This window comes from Conger conger, chromosome 2, assembly GCF_963514075.1.
Source record: "Conger conger chromosome 2, fConCon1.1, whole genome shotgun sequence".
Classification (NCBI taxonomy): Eukaryota; Metazoa; Chordata; class Actinopteri; order Anguilliformes; family Congridae; genus Conger; species Conger conger.
In genome coordinates, this window is record NC_083761.1 from 16873477 (window position 1) to 16890904 (window position 17428).

Genomic DNA, 17428 nt, shown 5'->3' on the forward strand with positions numbered 1-17428 from the left:
CATTATTTATCACATTACAATTTTATATTATTTTCACCCTATATTTTATACAGGCATATTGTATGACTTTAATGTAAAATTGTCATTAGAATTTAATGGAGAAATGCCTATCCCGATGAGAAGTTAATGAGTTACGTGAGTGAGACTGCAGAGGAAATCAACAAGATTAAAGTAGCCGAGACTAATTCGTCAAATTCCTATTCACACAGGAACATTTGACACCGATGACATACACCAGAAAAATTCCATGCAAATAATGTCCAAATTATTACCGTTGTGTTTTTCTTTTGAGGTGTTTGAAATGAGATCGACACAAATGCATATTTCATTTTGACCATACAAACGGGCGGTGTATAGTGTGCGTGTCACTGTGTATTTTATTTGATGAAATAATTGAGTAAAACAACCTCTGCTGAGAAAAAAATGAGACTGCCTGCGCGTGGTGATCTCTCTGCTTTAACATTCCTCACCCCACTGCGTAAGAAAAAGGCAGAGAGTTTGAAATTTCCGGGTCTTACTTTACGTCTGTGATTGGCCAACACCAAGCTTACCCACATGCAAAATGAACCAACGCAACAATACTGCTTTGAGTCCACTGCGAGTGGAAGCCTGTGGGATTACGTTCAAGCAAGTATGACTACGGACAAAAACTAAAAACCGTCCAGCCTCCTTTTGAACAAGCTTATCTTATTGTACACGGAGCACGGGTTAGTCGTTTCGCTCGTTTTTTTAATATAAACGCAAAGGCTACTGTTGCTATAGCCTGAATGCTATGAATCCAGAATGAATAGTACAGAGGACAGTGGTAGCAAGTGCCCTATCTCCAGCTTCACCATTCAGTCCATTCTGGGTACCACATCCGAAGGCTCGCGCAAGGAGAATTCCAAAGGTGGGTTGCAGAGAAAGCGCACACGATCGGTGTCATCTGAGGAGTGCAGCGCAGCAGAAGATACTTCAGACTGCTTCTGCTCTGAGCCCGGAGATAGGGAACCATGCAATCGGAATCAACCTCTCAACTTTTCTTGCCTGAGTAAGTTAACAATAGTCAGCATCTTCTGTATCATACTTTTTGTTTTCTTCTTATTAGTTTTCATCGACAATCATTAATCGTATAAGATGAATTCAATGTATTCAAAATGTGCCTAGATTTTAAATACGTTTTCCACCTAAAATGGGATTGAGTTCGTTAATTGATTAAACAGGCATTTAACTAAGATATTTTCCCCCAATTGACCACGCACTGTAACCTAATTTAATTAGTAGAATGAACCTGCATTAGTCATACTATATTGTTTATTTAATGGGATACTTACAACCTTTCAACATTCGATAAAGCAGTCAAAGTTCAAACTTAATGAACTCTTCTACAAATTATTGTATCATGTTAAAAATGTAATAGATCTTTTCACTGAAGCACATTCATATATTGGATTAGTCGAAATACTGAAAAGACTGGTATTGTATTTGAAACATACAAAATGGCGCTATATTGCTACATAAGTTCATTTAATTGTGTGAATGTTAGTGAATCAATTAGAAATGGTCTATTTTTTAAACCAATTGAACTTGAGAACTGATTAGATTTAGTCTAATTCTAATTCAGTGGTAATTCATTTAATTGAAAATTCTAGGGTGATGTCGTGTTGTTTTTACCCTCAAAATTGACTATATGATACATGTTGCCATTGATATATTTCTGTTCATTGTTATGTACATCTTTCTTATAGACTCCACCAAAGGAATTACACCAGGGCAAACTGCAGTAGACAGGCGGCAACATTTGACTCAGGCTCTGTTTCAGGATTACAGAGAGGACAGAGAGAGACCGTGTAGCCAAATATCATCTATTTCTGAGGAAAGGCCAAGAGACGGTGAGGACAAACACAATAACTCAGCCAAGAAGAAGACCCGCACTGTTTTCTCGCGGAGTCAGGTGTACCAGCTCGAGTCTACTTTCGACATGAAACGCTACTTGAGTAGCTCCGAGCGGGCCTGCCTTGCCTCTAGTCTGCAACTGACAGAGACTCAGGTGAAAACCTGGTTCCAAAACCGCCGGAACAAATGGAAACGACAACTCTCGGCAGAATTGGAAGCAGCGAATATGGCACACGCCTCAGCACAGACACTAGTTGGGATGCCGCTTGTTTTTCGAGACAATTCGCTATTACGGGTTCCAGTTCCTAGGTCGATTGCTTTCCCAACGCCTTTATACTACCCAGGCAATCTGTCAGCTTTACCGCTGTACAATCTTTATAACAAGACCGAATATTAAGTCCATGTATAGGCATTGATAAAAAGAAACTTTTAAAACATGCGCTAAATGTCTGTATTTATACAATAAAATGCTCACTGGATGAAGATGAAAGTATATTCTTATTATGCACCATCGTTTGTGTAAATAAGATCGCTTCTCAATATACGGTCTATCAAATACACCATGTGTATATTAATTATTTTGTACTTTTTATTTAGAGTTTCAACCCTTTGTCAAGTAATTATACGAATTTCTTTGGGAAATTCTGTGGATATTTCACTTGATTGAACTATTAGTTTCAATTAAACTGTCTATATGTTCTCCCATAACCACACATAAATTAAACTATTACAATATATATTTTAAAAATCCCCAATACAAACACTTCCCCGGCCTATTCGATAAATGTGGAATTGCAGATAACAGGAGTGGTAATACGTAACCAAAGAGCCACGAGAAACAATCAATGAACTATCATTCAAAGAAACTATCATTCAGTAACCTATGGGTCACTCAACCTAAATGCACGCTTACACATTTCACAAATCTGCAGCACGTGTGGTTATGCGTTTTAAGCGAAAGTGTAAAAAAACAAATTTCATTTAAAAAAGAGTAAAAACAGAAACCACCCGTCTTTTTCTTCCTTGTTACCCTTTGGTGCTAGCTTTGATGTCAGGTCAAGTCGGCCTGGAGAACAATGCAATAGGCTAATTGGTAATACTTTTTGCTTGATTGTAGCCTACCCATCCACAATCCATTCACAATAAAATTATTGTACATGTGCCTCTGTGTTTTCTTCCATGTGACGCGCGGATCGTTGATAGGACACTCATATATAGGCTATCTGTATTCTCTTTATATGCTGATGGTGGCCTTTAATGGTTTTGTTAATTTCGAATTTTACCATAGCTTAATAGTATAATAGTTGATATTGTTTACTCATTGAAAAATAAGTTCAGAAGCATGATTCTATACAAACACATGAAAATACAAATAGCACACTCTTCAGCGGCTGTGTGTTATAATTATCATTAACTTTAGTTTATTTGGTGTGTGCGTCCTCCCGGTATGAGAAATGTAATGTAAGCAACATGTAGACTAGAGTAGTTAACTGTTTCACTCTAAATGTACTGTAAGCTGGTGTACATTTTATTAATAGTTAATTCTGTTTTTTTTTTTGTATTTTTGTATTCATAGTTAATAAAAAATAAAAAATAAACTGCTCCTGCAGTAATACGGGACTGACCATACATTTGGGGTGGCTTGTTTAGTCGGACAACAGCAGGTTTGGTTTAATTTAGTTGCAACGACGAAGTGTATTTTGTCATCAATGTCGCAATGTCGCTAGATACATTCTTGGCTGGTGGACTTTTTGTCAATGCTGGAAAGAACAATAGTCGTAGTCTACAGAATAGGGACATTAAAACACAAATGTGGAGCATTTCACTTTAAATACTTTGATTTACGGAATAATTATTTATGCTGCAAATCTTTAAGACTTCAGTGCAAATAGACATTTCTGAAAATTAACTAGTATCACATCTCCTTTAAAAAAGGTTTAAAGTGATACGTCTGTCCTGTGTCACGTGTTATACATTTTGACAACGGAAGTACTTCTGTACCAGGAACTAGTAACTTGATCACTGTAAAGCCAATCAGTGGCGCTGCGGGAATTTCTACGATTTGATTCGACCAATACGAAACCGAGTTCTTCGGTGGTAAGTTGAGGTTGACAAAGCTGTTGTTGAACGGGCTCAAACGCTACAGCATTTACACTATTTATTAGTTCAAATACACCTGCAGGGTAATACAGCAATACTCTAACCAAAATAACGGTGAGTATATATTTTTCCGGTAACATTATGCGATATTATTGCTAAGTACCACTGAAAACTAAACGAAGGAAGCGAGCTTTTGCAGTTTACCGGCGGAAGAGGGCCTAGTTAGCTTACTGGCTAATGTTAGCTAGTAGCGTGCTAGCTTGTTCGTTTCTTTTTTAGCATAAATCCTTAGCCTTGGCCCTAGCCAGCTGCTTAATCAATTATCTGACAGACTAGCTTGACTATGATGTATGTTAGCTAGCAACATGTTCTTGGTCTGTTGGATAGCATTAGTTATGATGTGTGTCCTAGCATGCTTTTCGTATCCGATAAAAGTCGCAAGCTACTAGCTAGCCTAGTTTACTTTTCATACATTACGTTCAGACCGTAATGTAGCTCGCAGCAGCTTGTGGCCTTGTCTGCATGTATTACACTTTGACTGGACACCAGATGAGAAGAGGATACTCGATTCACCAACACACACACACACACACACACACACACACACACACACACACACACACACACACACACACAGTTCATTCATTTTGAGTGTTTTTCTTCCCGGCCACCAAATCAGTTAGCCAGGTAAAACTGGTCAGTGAGGTGTAAGATGTGCCTGTATGATTGGATAGCTATATTGTCTGTCAAACAATTTTTTATTGTAAAGTCCAATATAGATAAAAACGTCGTGACCACTCACAAATGAGTATGTTCCTGCTAGCGGTATTCATAGCAACCTGTTTCGTTCTCAGATGACTGGATCAAATGAGTTTAAACTGAACCAGGGTCCGGAGGACAGCATTTCGGCGGTGAAGTTCAGCCCTAGCACAGCACAGTTCTTGCTGGTGTCCTCTTGGGACTCAACTGTCCGTCTCTTCGATGTTGGGGGAAACTCCATGAGAATGAAGTACCAGCACCTGGCACCTGTGCTCGATTGTGCTTTTTATGTAAGTCAACTTTCTTCCCAAATAAAGTGGTTATCTTGAATGATAAAAATCTGCATGCAATTGAGAGGAGTGAATAATGAATGCTAAAAATTACATACGTTCTTTGAATGACTACACTTTTCTTCCTTTTTTTTTGCTCAAAGTTGAAATAAAAGAACATTCTAAATGGCAAGCCAAACACTTGAAATTACTCTTGACAACATTTGAAATTGTATATTGATATACTAAAAGCAGTGCTTATAGGATTGGACTTGAACCTTAATATCTGAAAACTATGATTTTCAGAGAATCCTACACTTCAAAAATTGTTTTACTGTGAAATTCTGTGACATCATCCTGTCAACATTTTCCTCCATTAGGATCCCACGCATGCCTGGAGTGGGGGCCTGGATATGCAGTTGAAAACACATGACTTAAATACTGACCAAGGTATGGCTACCACCTAACTTTGGCCCTGTGAGAGTATTGTGAAACAATATTAAGTCCATGTATAGGCATTGATAAATTGCCTCTTCCCTCTTGTACAGTGAATGCCTTTATTGTAAAAACATAAAGAAATCTGGTGCTTTCTAGTTGTTGTTCTGATGCTGAATAAACTAGGTATGTTTTTGTTTTATATGTGATGGTCATGCACTCTCTCTCCTGCAGATACAATAGTGGGAACGCACGATGCCGCAATTCGTTGTGTGGAATACTGCCCGGAAGTGAACGTCATGGTAACGGGCAGCTGGGATAGGTCGGTGCGACTGTGGGACCCAAGGACGCCCTGTAATGCTGGCACCTTCACTCAGCCTGAAAAGGTAGATGCTCACACACACGCACCAAATGCAACTCATACACCTCTGTTTCAGGAGCAGGTGGGTTCGATGACATGTTTAAATCCATAATTGTAAAGGCTGACCTAACCTCTAACAAAATGCAGGGGAAATGGGGCGTAGTGACAAGGCACTGCACCATTTTTACTGACGTGTGTTTAGTAATACCAAGTATTTTTCCATGAGTTTTTAGCTTGCAAAGTGGATGTTGAATACTGTTGTTCTAGGGAACAGATTTGGAAAGCAGGGTTTCATGCAGGGACATTAGGTTAAATGCATAATGCTGCTGATGGGATGGGACTGAGTTGAAACGACATGCCCGTAGTTTTGCAAGCATGTATGTACATTTACTGTGTGCTCACTGTTCTTCTGGGTCTCCGGAAGAACAAAGAAAGGATGTCAATTTTTCATTGTCCATGTCCTCTACTTCAGGCTAAATAATAATAAATAATTTTAACGATGAAGCCCAGTCCAGCGATTTGCACAAATGCGGATGACGTTAGAGCTACATCGATTTGTCATGAGATTATTATACTACATTGCCGGTCATTCCGAACTGTAGCAAACAATTTGGTATCTCACCTAATTGCACAAATGACTGGTCTTCTCTTGAAAACATCAGTCAGGAAATGCCTAGTTTCCCAATTAATGTCAGTGGACTCATCGCTGACGTGATGATTTGCCTGATTTAGGATCCAACTGGCCACAATGGAGAGGTCTGTTTGGTGTGTAGGGTCTGATGATCTTTTGAAGATTTTGCAGTGCCGTCTCATTAGCTGCCTGCTTGGCTAGAACCTAGACGATGAATTTGATGCAAGCTGGTATACTTTGCTAGTGTAGGGTGATGAGTGTGAGGGAGTCTGGGGCCATTGTAGGTCAGAGAGGCAAAGACATTCTGGAGGTGCTGTAGAGGTCTTATAGCAGAGGCAGGGAAGACTGCAAGGAGGGAGTTGCAGTAGTCCAAATGGGAGATGAGTAAAGGGGCATTCACACCGATTCTGGCATCAATGCATGCGGACACATCGGACCCCCAAGCTGCTAGATGTCTCCATGGGATTGATATGAACAAGTGATGTCGCCTACCAAGGAAAACTGCTGGCAAGTTAGAAACACTGTTAGACACACTGCACCTGTTGGTTTTGGCAACAATATGGCGGGCCGTTGGTAAACTTTCTCTTCTTCCACCTAAACTTCTTCTGAAATCTGTTTCTGAAAACATTTGAGGTGTGAAATGGTCAATGCAGACGCTGTCTTTTGACACATATTGAGCTGCAAAGCCTGGTATGAAAGTTTGATCCGAGTTTTCATGAGCCAGACGAGCTGTGTTGGACGCATTCATTTGCATTAAACAAGGGCAGAACTATCCTAAATACAGACCTGACACAAACACCACACCACTCACCGGACTCAATCCATCACGCACCGCATGGCCTCTATATAGAAAATGAGTAGACTGCATAGAATGCTGGAACCGGTGTGAACTCCCCTCAGTAGGTGGTGAGGAAGGAACCAATTCTCCAGATAGAGGAATTGACACATCCAACACACTTCCTCGATGTTCTCGGAGAGGGACAGTTTGTTGTCCGGTGCTACTCCCAAGATTCCTAGCAGATGAGAAGGGAGGGATTCTACGATATGGAATTAATTTTCTGTGGTTGAAAAGACGTCTTTGAAACTTTGAATCGGTAAACCCAACCTCGTCTTTTATGAAAGAAAAATGATACAGCCTTTGACTGTTAAAGTGCCCCTAGTGATTTATTGAAAAACGTTTTGACGACCAGGAGAGATTTAGCCTGTCCTTGAAGTCATTTTCTGCACCCCGTGGATACCCCTAATTATTGAATACGGGTCTGGGTATCTGAGGTCTTCACTGTGAGAACTTGTGGAATTCACCGTGCTTCAGAATTCATGACAACTGCACAAATTGGGGCAGGGGAGACATTCAGTTATCTGTCAGTTATCTAAATCAACAGTTTTGCCAAAAATCATAGCGTCGCATGATTTCATGTCTGGCATTCTCTGATCGACGCCTAGCCGCTAACCACCTGTCCTGTGAGCAGGGGGCCCGGGATGAAATGCCGGCATCAGTCAGCTTTAGCGCGGGGCTAGCCTGTCAAAGGTGAGCCTCCTCTCTGTCTCGGGTGTTAATGGCTACATTACACGTGGCATCAGCCTGTGCCGTTCCGCAGATTACTCCTGACCCAATTTCAGTAAGAGCCCTGTTTTTGAGGATAAATGGACGGCATTAGATAACTGCAGTGATTTATGGGTAGCCGCGGCGAGGCGCGGGGATGAATTTGTGACAGATAGGACGGAGGACCGCGGCTCCCGTGAATTAAACTGTTTATTAGTTCCACAGGGTTCATTATGTCACCCTCCTTTCTGTAATGCCTCTCTACAGCACGGATGTTTTCGCACAAATCTTGCAAGATTTGTCAGCTCCCCCACGCGAGTGATTTACGGCACAAGTAAGGCAGGAGAGATCATTTAGGGATGGGAGTGCCTGGCTGGCATCCAGCAGTTATACATATCGCCGTAACAGTGCGTATGAATTACAATTTTTTAATAGCGGGATAATCAGAATTATTTCAAGTGGTTGAAAAAGACAGCAGCTGCCACTACTCTGAAGATTGGCTGAGATAGTGTGTGGGAGGGTGATTTATGATTCCAGTAATGGGCAGCATATGTAAAGAGCCAAATAAAAGCAGCAAGGGTTTTTTTTGTCTTTGTTTTTTTCTCTCTCCCCTTCTACTCATAGAACTTCCTCTGGCATGTGAGGTTTTAGCTCTGGGAATCCTACTGTGTCCAGAACTTAGATGCTGATTACTAATTCACTGCTACCTCCAGTTAAAACAAATGATTTATTAGTTGATTGACTGAATGCATACACATATATTTGTCAGGAGACAGGCTGATATTGAATAGGGTTTTGAGTATCTGTGGTTTTCTCTGTGTGAACATGTTAAATTCAGTGTGCTTCACAAGGAGAGAGGACAAGAGAGAGATACTATGTGAGCAGTTATCTAAATAAAACGTTTTGGCAACAAACACAACATCACAAGATTTAATCTCTTGTATTTAATGCAGATTATGATATGAATAACCTTCCCTGTATTTCCAGGTCTACACGCTGTCTGTGGCAGGAGACCGGCTGATTGTGGGTACGGCGGGTAGGAGGGTTCTGGTTTGGGATCTGAGGAACATGGGATACGTCCAGCAGAGGAGGGAGTCCAGCCTGAAGTACCAGACTCGCTGCATCCGAGCCTTTCCCAACAAGCAGGTGAGTGTGCACTGCTTCTGTGTGTCTTCTTTTGAGGCCCTGCTTCACGTCTCTGCATCGATTCTGGCCGACTCCCCACTTAACTGGCGAATAGATAGGTAGAGTAATGTTGTGTGCCTGTTCTTACTTATTGAAGTTGTACAGCACTTTTGGTCAATGTAAGTCGTTTCCGAATGTGCTTTAGAAGTAAGGTTGACTTCTTGAGACTTGACTCGAGGGGCCTGAAGTTGTAGCTGGAGCTTTGAGTTGCCGGGCTGAGCTAAATCTCGACTCTTTGCTTCAGGGCTATGTCCTGAGCTCCATCGAAGGCCGGGTCGCTGTAGAGTACCTGGACCCCAGCCTGGAAGTGCAGAAGAAGAAATACGCCTTCAAGTGTCACAGGCTGAAGGAGAACGGCATCGAGCAGGTCTACCCCGTCAACGCCATCTCCTTCCACAGTGTCCACAACACCTTTGCCACAGGTGAGACCACTCCTTTCGACTTTTCCAGCGCATTATGGGAAATGGAAGTCTCATGGTGATGCCAGACAGTCAGAACCAAATTTAATGTGCTTTCTGCTCTGTTACAGACCGCAGCATAGACTCGACTAAAAAGTCTCTCTTGAAAGCATCGGTTTGTCTTCTGTCAGAAAATGTGACTTGCAGCATTAGCTCAATGCATTGTGTATGCTGGGAGTTGCATTATTTTGTGGCCACACTCCACATTGCATCTCGAGGCTAAGCTACATGGCACTGCTTCATCAGTGTAACAGACTAACGGTGCCCTCGTGATGGATATACTGTACCTATACCCGTATGAATATGTATTTTGTAGCAAGGATTCAAAGTCTTCTGTAATGTGTTTTCAGCCATCGAAATGTTGACGTTGACATATAACGGTTTAAATCCATACCGGTAGTTTGTTATGGTTTTTCACCAATTTGTTGCCAAGTTTATGCATTTGCCCATAAAGTAGCAGAGTACAGAATTGAGGTTATGCACTGTTAAAATTGTTTATGATCCTTGGTTTTTATGCCGTCTCAAATCCTGTACCTCCAAGGCAAAGGCTTGCAGTAATGAAGAACCGCTTTCAAAAAATGCCCAGGGCAATGCAAATCCATTTTTCTCTGACCAACACCTTTTTTTGAATATAGAAACGAAATGGTTTTTAAACATGTCTGCTAAATGCAAGTACGCTGTGACTACTGCAGTGCATGTAAGATTGATCCGTGCTTTTACAAGTGATGTTTAGTGTTTTTTTACACTATTACATTGTACAGTACATGTGCCTCACTGCCCATCTCACCTCACCATGGTTCAAAAAGATGTAGTTATTAAAGTACAAGGCCTACTCTTCGTGCTGTGTCCAACAGGCGGTTCCGACGGGTTCGTGAACATCTGGGACCCCTTCAACAAGAAGCGTCTGTGCCAGTTCCACCGCTACCCGACCAGCATCGCCTCGCTGGCCTTCAGCAACGACGGCTCCACGCTGGCCATCGCCTCCTCGTACATGCAGGAGCAGGGCGACATCAGCCACCCCGAGGACGCCATCTTCATCCGCCAGGTCACCGACGCCGAGACCAAGCCCAAGTGAGCCTCGCCTCCCCCAGGTCCCCGCGCCCTCCGCAACCTCCTCAACCTCCTTAGGGTCCGTCCCTTCATTCGTTTCTCTTAATTCCATGAATGGCATTATTGATGTGGGCCACATGCTGCTGTTTTCTCTCTTTCTCTCGCTCTGTCTCTCTCTCTCTCTCTCTCTGGCTGATCTCTATCTCGCTCTCCTGAGGTTTTCAATATCCGCCAGCTGATAGGCGTCTGAGAGACAAACGCGAAAAACCTTTTTTTATGATTCCCATTCTGTTTTATTCTGCGCGCCCCGCGGCTATTCTTGCCAGCCGGTTTAGGGAACAAAGGCACTTGAAGCTTCGGCCGAGTTTGAAGCTTGCGGTGTCGCGTTCACGTTTCCGCCGGCCGTTGGGCGCTTTAATCTCGCGCCATGAGGCCGGATTGCGGACCCCCCCCTCCTCACGCACCTGCAGCGTGTTGTCAGTGTTACTACACCGATTTTCGGCAGCACTCAATCGACCGGTGAATCAGCCCGAAGGGATGTTAATGAGCTTTCATTGACTGATTCTCCATCGTCAGGACCAGGGGTAAAAAAAAAATAATAATAATAAAAATTTTTTTAAATAAAAATATGACCGAAGAAAGACACGGCTAACAACGGTTTACTGTAGTTATAATGATGCCACCTTTATGATGCCATCAGAAATGCAGTTTACTGGGTAATGACTTTAAACAGGCTTGACTCACAAGTGTATAGGGGCGCGAGCCCTCCAGCGCGGTCAAGCAGGAATAGCACTCCTTCCGATAGTCAATACGGGCGGGTTTAAATGTCCCCAGATGCTGCCCGCTGTCGAGCGGTTGATCCTGGAGAAGGGGGTAGCGCATTACGTAGGTAATGCAGTGACGAGATACAGAGCTGGCCGTCTGCTTCAGAGGATAGTTAAAGTAAGTGCAGTGCATAAAGACAGGCAACTCGCTGGAGCTTTTTCTGCCTTTAACTGAATTTGAGAGGAGCCGTAACGAGGTTTTAGTCCTGCCTCGTCGCATCATAACCTACAAGCTCCTTCATTTATTGGCTGTAATGATTAAAAAGGCTGATCTGTAGCAGAATTTGATTCTCATGATTCTGTTTTATATCAGAGGTAAATGGCAGGGTGGGAGGAAGCGTAGCAGTTGATGCTGCTCGATTTACAAGGGGAGCGGGTTTCAGCCATTTTGTCATTGCCAGTTATACGGAGACGCTACCAGAACTATTAAAAGCGAACCCTTATTTGAATAGTGACTTGCAGAACGTCACAGAAATGAGCCCGGTTTTCTATGGAAAGCAGATCCAGGTCGTCTGTTATAAATGTAGGAACTCCAGTGCTGACTAATGGAAAATTCCAATCTCGCACATTAAAAAAGGTATTCTAAAAATATGTCGTGTGAAATAATTTGTCTCCGGTCATTTGTAGAACAAAAATAAATTGTATTCAGTAGCTGTATGCCAAGCAATGCAAATATTGCAAATTCAGTTCAATTTTAGATCAGCTTATTTGTATAGTGCTTTTTTTACAGACTTTCATAACTGGGGGAAAAAAAACAGGAAAGTGAGAGAATGCTCCAGAAACCTTGGGAGGAACCTAGCTACAGAGGCCATCCTCCAGTGTCCTCCCTAGTATTAATAGTTAAGGATGGGGTGTTGATGGGGAATCTATTGGAGCAGATGACCTTAGTGGGTAGTCTGATAATAGCCTGCAGGTAAAATAGTTTAAGTAAAGAGTGTGTGTTGATATGCAGGTGAAGAGGGTGAGGTGATGCACCTAAGCCTCCCGGTTATATCACGGCATGTGCTTTAACCAGGGAGGTGGTCTGGGCTGGAACCACTGAATGTCTTTGTTACTGGGCGTTTGATGTTGCCTAGCGGTTTGTAACTCTAGTCAATGGATGTTAGCCTCTTACCTTCCAGCTGCAGAAATGCCTCAGTCCTTCGGTGGTTCCCAGGGTCTCACGGTGACGTTTCTCCTCCTCACAGGTCAACCTGAACCCCTCCCAGAAGCCGCTCTTCAGGCCACGTTGCCCTGAACACCAGGCGGAGGTGTGCATCTCTTGGGGAATATCTGCTGGCATCCAGTTGAACATAAATCCTACTCCCTTTATCCCTTCCTCCTATATAGTCACTCTGTTTTTCTACTTGTATTTCTGAAAAGGAAGTGTTACATACACTCATCCACTCTCTTGCTAATTATTTTGCTTTATATTCTGAATTTTCTAACTTTTGTAATGTGATCGTTGTTAATGTGCTTTACAACCTCTCAAATGTATAATCTGCTCAACACTCTTCACGTGACATTTTCCTCTTTTTGTATCAACCATTTTTAAAAAGGACCTCTTGTATAGTTTATGCTTGGCATGAAAAAATGTTTTTTAAATGGCATCTTTCAGTATTGGTACATCTTCTGTTCAGCTATATCAGTACTGCTCTTAAACATAGAAGTATTGTCGCCAATTATAAATTAAAGTTGCCGTTTTTGCAAAAGTGTTTCTGCTAAAACGGCAGTATTAATTTTTTTCTTTCTTTTTCTTATAAGCAAAACTTGGGCCAATGTTGTAATTTGTATTGAAGTAACATTTTTTTTTCCAAAAGATCACGTGCCATCTTTTAAAATAAAAACTAAAATGTGTATAATGTGGTGGTGCAAATGTGTAATGATCTGTATTCATTTTATTCCATCTCTGGCTTTCCTTTTGGTCTATACCAGGGGTCGACAACCCTGGTCCTGGAGAGCCGCAGGGTGTGCTGGCTTTCTTTGTTACTTGGCATTAATTGATCAATGAAAGCTGTTGATTGCACAGTTAACTCACCTCACCTAGTTTCTTGGGTCTGAATTGGTTGCTTATTTTAAGGTGGAGACGAAAGCCAGCACACCCTGCGGCTCTCCAGGACCAGGGTTGCCGACCCCTGGTCTATACCAATGTATGGATTGGTTGGGGGGTGGAATCACACTTGGCCTGTGAGCAATACTGCACTGATGGTTATGTCAAGGGCAGAGCTCAGAGACTTCCTGATACCAGTGTGGAAGAGATCCCACCAGTCTAGTACAGTTTGCTTAATAGTTTAAGCAATAATGTATGTTTACAGTGCTGTGAAAAATGATTCCTCTATATTCCTTCCTTATTTGTTGCACAGAGTGGTGTCAGATCTTTAGACAAAATATAATATTAGGCAAAGGGAACCTCAGTATAAACAAAACATAAAATAAAAAGTTAAATAAATAATCAAACACTCATTTTTTAAATGTAACATTTATGTAACCTGGAAGTCTATTGAGATATTGAGACATGGCCAAGACTGCAGCACAGATAAGTAAACATTATAGTCAATAAAAACACAGATTACATGGAGATAGATGACTGTCATCTCCCTACAAGTGGATCTTGCTGGATGCCCATCCCTCAATCATTCATAGAAATAGAAAATAAAATGGGTCCTAAAATGGAGCCTTGTGGAACACCTATAGTGATCTCTAAAAAATTAGACTGATATAATTTTGAGCCAGCCTACTGTACCCTCACTAAGCTCAATGTAGTGCCGTCTTTGTAAGGGTAATCTGTGGTCCACAGAATCAAAAACCTTGGAAAGGTCAACAAATAATGTCTGTGTAAACTAACTTGTGATTGAAGGTGCTTATAACATCATCAATTACAAACTGTTGTAATAGTACTGTGCCCTAACCTAAAGCCTGACTGATCCACTGAGAATATTGCATATTGTATATTAACTATTGACTCCAAATATACAGATAACTTCCACTTGATAATTGTTCGTATCCCAAGGATCACCACCCTTATGTAATGGAAGAACCTAAGCAGATTTCCATACTTTTGGAATCAAGTTGTAGGCAAGGCCCACATTATAAATAGAGGTAATTGACTATAAAGGCCCGGACACAGCAAACCGACGGTCGGCCGTCGGACGTCGGTGGTGCCCTGTCGGCCGAGTCTTTCCGGTGTGTCCCGCACGCCGACACTCCGTCGGAGCCCCCGGAGCCGTCGATGAGAGAGAGCTCTCTGATTGGCTGCCCAGCTAGCGAATCAGTGCACGAGAAGAGAAACAGAAGCGACGAAAGCAAGCCATTTCAAAGTTACTATCACTACCAGACATAATTTTCGATTAGTATTACTAAATAGCGAGAGAACAAGGAAATTGCTGCAAACTGTTTGTCGTGAGCGAGACAATGGCTGCTTCTAGGTCCAACGCAATGCAAACGCATTCCCCGGCCTTCCGGTTTCCATTTTTTGAAAGACAAATACGGACTACCGCCACCTGCTGGTGTGGAGAGTTATTACCTCTCACGCAGGCGCAGAACGTATGTGCAACTCGGCCGTCGGCGGACCGTCGTTGCGGTGTGTTTGGCACAGCCAACATTAACAACGCGTATTGACGCGAGGCGATCTTTGTCGGCGCTCCGCAGCCGACCGTCGGTTTGGTGTGTCCTGGCCTTAACATCTGCAGCTGTCTTTAAAAGGCAAGGATCTAAATTGTCAGGACCAGCTGACTTTTTACAATCAATGCTTTTTAGGGCCTGAGGTACTGTATCTCTACTGGATCAAAACCGATGTAACAAAGTAATGCCCCCTTACACCAAATTGGTAGCGCCATCTTTCACAGAAATAGCTGAAACCAAGTGCTTCCTTTAAGTCAGAGGTGTCCAATCTTATCCTAAAAGGGCCGGCATGGGTGCAGGTTTTTGTTTTAACCCTGCAGTAACACACCTGATTATACTAATGAACTAATCGTGGTTGTTAATCAAGACCTTAATGTTTGGCATTTATAAAGTGCCTTTATCCAAAGTGCTGTACAATTGATGCTTCTCATTCACCCATTCATACACACACTCACACACCAACGGCGATTGGCTGCCATGCAAGGCTTGTCCAGCTTGTCAGGAGCAAATGGGGGTTAGGTGTCTTGCTCAGGGACACTTCGACACAGCCCGGGCGGGGGATCGAACCGGCAACCCTCCGACTGCCAGATGACTGCTCTTACTGCCTGATCCATGTTGCCTACAATGAATAGTCCTGTGCTAAAACAACAATCTGCACACACACCGGCCCTTTCTGGATAAGATTGGACACCCCTGCTTTAAGTTGATATCAGTATACATCACTGTGGAGGAATCTTAGCCCACTGGTTTTGGCAGAACTGCACCAAAGCATCCCCACAACATCACAGGCCCAGCGCCATGTTTGACTGTTGATGTTCTTTCTGTGAAAAGCTGTTTGCTGTGTTCCAGACAATGGGACCTGTGTCATCCAAAAAGTTCCACTTTTGACTCATCTATCAATAGAACAAGGTCTGGGGATCATCCAGCAGTTTTTTTTTGCAAATGTTAGATGAGCATTGATGTTTCTCTTGGTCAGTTTTGTTGTTCTGGGATCTTTTGTGTGTTCAGGGATGAGTTGTGGCTGTGCTCTTAGAGAAATGTTGGTTGGCCGGTCACTCCTGGGAAGATTCACCACTGTTCCAGATGTACTCCATTTGGAACTAATGGCTCTTGCTGTTGTTTGGTGGAGTCCCAGAGCCTTAGAAATGGCTTTGTATCCTTTTCCAGACTGATTAAACAACTTTTTTTTTCTTCTGGAATTTAATTTGCATAGTGTGCTTGTAGAAACTGTAGTGACTACTTCACTGTGATGATAAGGATTAATATGAGCGAGCTTTGGATTCAACAGGACTAGCTGCAATCAAACCTTGCTGTGTTCAATCGGCTGAATCTTAATTATTAATTAAATATGGTTAATTGGTTGATTTGAGTAACTGAAGGCATAATTGAATGGGTGATATAGGTGTTTTAATTACTTTTTTCATTAAATTAATAATTTTAAAAATTGTTGTCTCTTTACTCAGTTCCCCTTTAATAAATGTCTAAAGATCTGAAAACATCCAGTGTGATGAATAATCAATAATCAAAGAGGAAATCAGGAAGGGGGCAAATACTTTTATGTACGTGTATGTTCGTGCCGTAGCTCTGTATTTTCTTGTACACATTTTTTCAAGAAAAAAGACCCATTGATTCTGGAAGACCGCAAATTATGTTTCACTACTATTTTAGAATTAAGTGGGATGTAGTGTTTTATAAATTACAACCTTTACAATAATTACTTTAATAGTGTTCATCTTGGTATTCCCAAATTATATTGACAACATTTTAAAAAGTGACCATCGATTGAAACATCATCACAACAGGATGGGGGAAGTCTAGTGAGTACTAGAGTCCACATACATGTGAAATAGACTTCAAAAATGGCTACTTTTCGTATTACAAATATGTACTAATGCATTGGCCTTTAATGGCAGCTTTGTGCGGATGTGTGAAGGGGTAATTAATGTTTTCCCTTTGATTTCCCAGTGTTCAGTTCTGCTCTTTGCTGTGAAAGAGACCGTACGCTAATGCCTAAGAGCTACTCTGCAACAGTTGTTTGTGGTTGTTTGAAAGCACCATCCCACCCCCACCCTCCTACCTCTCTCTAAAGCCCTTGAGAATAAGAAGCAGGAGGAAGATAAAGGATTGTAATTATTCTATTTAAGACCCACAATTTTTGTAATGGGACTTGCAGCAGTCTGCTGAAGTGCAGGCAGCTTCTTCAATATCCTGGACATTATTTGCTCGTTTGGTTAAATGATGTTTCTAGCTCCCTCGTGATTACTCATAATGAGTCAGTCTTTCTCATTTTGATGTGACTTCAGCTTAATATAAAATGGCATTCATTTTAGGCATAATT

The 17428-nt window shown here is 42.0% G+C and overlaps 2 protein-coding genes across 5 annotated transcripts; both read left to right on the plus strand.

Annotated features, from left to right (window-relative positions):
- The first annotated feature begins 684 nt into the window (after nt 1-684).
- Nucleotides 685-2532, plus strand: LOC133122892 (homeobox protein HMX2-like). The gene is made up of 2 exons (XM_061233156.1): nt 685-1030; nt 1728-2532. The coding sequence occupies exons 1-2, from the start codon at nt 784-786 to the stop codon at nt 2270-2272; spliced, it is 792 nt and encodes a 263-aa protein (XP_061089140.1). The 5' UTR covers nt 685-783; the 3' UTR covers nt 2273-2532.
- Nucleotides 2533-3863: 1331 nt separating this feature from the next.
- Nucleotides 3864-13331, plus strand: LOC133122324 (mitotic checkpoint protein BUB3). 4 transcript variants are annotated; one of them, XM_061232256.1, is made up of 8 exons: nt 3864-3972; nt 4830-5024; nt 5384-5453; nt 5673-5824; nt 8961-9119; nt 9403-9580; nt 10471-10687; nt 12678-13331. In XM_061232256.1, exons 2-8 carry the CDS (start codon nt 4830-4832, stop codon nt 12685-12687), a joined length of 981 nt encoding a protein of 326 aa, XP_061088240.1. In that variant the 5' UTR covers nt 3864-3972; the 3' UTR covers nt 12688-13331. The 4 variants fall into 4 exon arrangements, 3 of the variants coding, with proteins under 3 accessions (XP_061088240.1, XP_061088241.1, XP_061088239.1); XR_009708087.1 differs by having other exon boundaries at nt 3931-4089; nt 10471-10745; XM_061232257.1 differs by having other exon boundaries at nt 3931-4089; nt 10471-10707.
- The last annotated feature ends 4097 nt before the right edge of the window (nt 13332-17428 follow it).

Bases quoted from the DNA above. Each gene is read 5' to 3' on its own strand.
- LOC133122892 (XM_061233156.1), top strand. From the start codon at position 784: ATGAATAGTACAGAGGACAGTGGTAGCAAGTGCCCTATCTCCAGCTTC. The intron at 1,031-1,727 runs GTAAGTTAACAA...TCTTTCTTATAG, and splicing joins TCTCAACTTTTCTTGCCTGA to ACTCCACCAAAGGAATTACA.
- LOC133122324 (XM_061232256.1), top strand. From the start codon at position 4,830: ATGACTGGATCAAATGAGTTTAAACTGAACCAGGGTCCGGAGGACAGC. The intron at 5,454-5,672 runs GTATGGCTACCA...TCTCTCCTGCAG, and splicing joins TGACTTAAATACTGACCAAG to ATACAATAGTGGGAACGCAC. The intron at 5,825-8,960 runs GTAGATGCTCAC...CTGTATTTCCAG, and splicing joins CCTTCACTCAGCCTGAAAAG to GTCTACACGCTGTCTGTGGC.